Source organism: Etheostoma spectabile, chromosome 20 (genome assembly GCF_008692095.1).
Source record: "Etheostoma spectabile isolate EspeVRDwgs_2016 chromosome 20, UIUC_Espe_1.0, whole genome shotgun sequence".
NCBI classification, from domain to species: domain Eukaryota; kingdom Metazoa; phylum Chordata; class Actinopteri; order Perciformes; family Percidae; genus Etheostoma; species Etheostoma spectabile.
The window spans coordinates 26,041,469-26,042,280 of NC_045752.1; the positions used below are offsets into that span (position 1 = coordinate 26,041,469).

Consider the following 812-nt stretch of genomic DNA (forward strand, 5'->3'; position numbering starts at 1 on the left):
ATGTAAAAGCGCTTTGAGTAGTCGTTAAGGCTAGAAAAGGGCTATATAAGTACAGTACATTTACATAAATAATAAATTAGATTGCTGTTTTTGTATTTAATAATACATCAAATCAAAAAAAACAAAAGTGTATTAACAGTATAAAATACCTCTAAATATATATGCCACACAAGCAATATAATCCGTACCTACCTTTTCCATTTCAGTCTCACCCATGCCATCATGTTGTGGGATTTGCTGTTTGCACTTCAGGGCCACCGTATTAAATAGATTCATGTTAGTAAAGAAGTGATTTTGCATGAACCCGTTGATGAGAATACGTTGCAGTAGGCATCCACAACTATTGGTCATCTTTTGTACTTACTAAATACTCCTCCAGGACATATGGCCTGTTGTCGTCAGATTTGTCGGAAACTGTCCCAACAACGTTAAAAACTGCTTCTCCCCCGCGGTTTGATGTCTCCCTCTTCTCCTCTTCCTCTGTCTTAATCTCTCCATCAGAATCAGAAAGTGCTTCTCCGCCGCGGTTAGATGTCTCCCTCTTCTCCTCTTCCTCTGTCTTTATCTCTCCATCAGAATCAACAGGTGCTTCGGCCACACATGCGCACAAACACTGCAGAAAAGATAAATTCGTATAGTCGTTTATGTTGCTGACCAGTTGTCCACAAACGTGTTATTAGTGTGTGTGCTAACATTAACGTTAGCTGCATTTCATCATATTTACTCTACAAACTACGGAACGCGTTCGCTGAGGGTTGCAACGCTAAGGGAACGTTCCCCTAACGTTTGCTAAAGGTTGCAACGTTTTCGGA

The 812-nt window shown here is 40.3% G+C and overlaps 1 protein-coding gene across 1 annotated transcript in view; it reads right to left on the reverse strand.

Moving 5' to 3' along the window:
* Positions 1 to 812, reverse strand: part of ak7b (adenylate kinase 7b) — a gene marked incomplete at its 5' end in the record, with an annotated part of 11,533 nt that overhangs the window by 10,245 nt on the left and 476 nt on the right. The window contains 1 exon segment of the mRNA XM_032500629.1: positions 365 to 613. Coding sequence (XP_032356520.1) covers positions 365 to 613 — 249 coding nt within the window.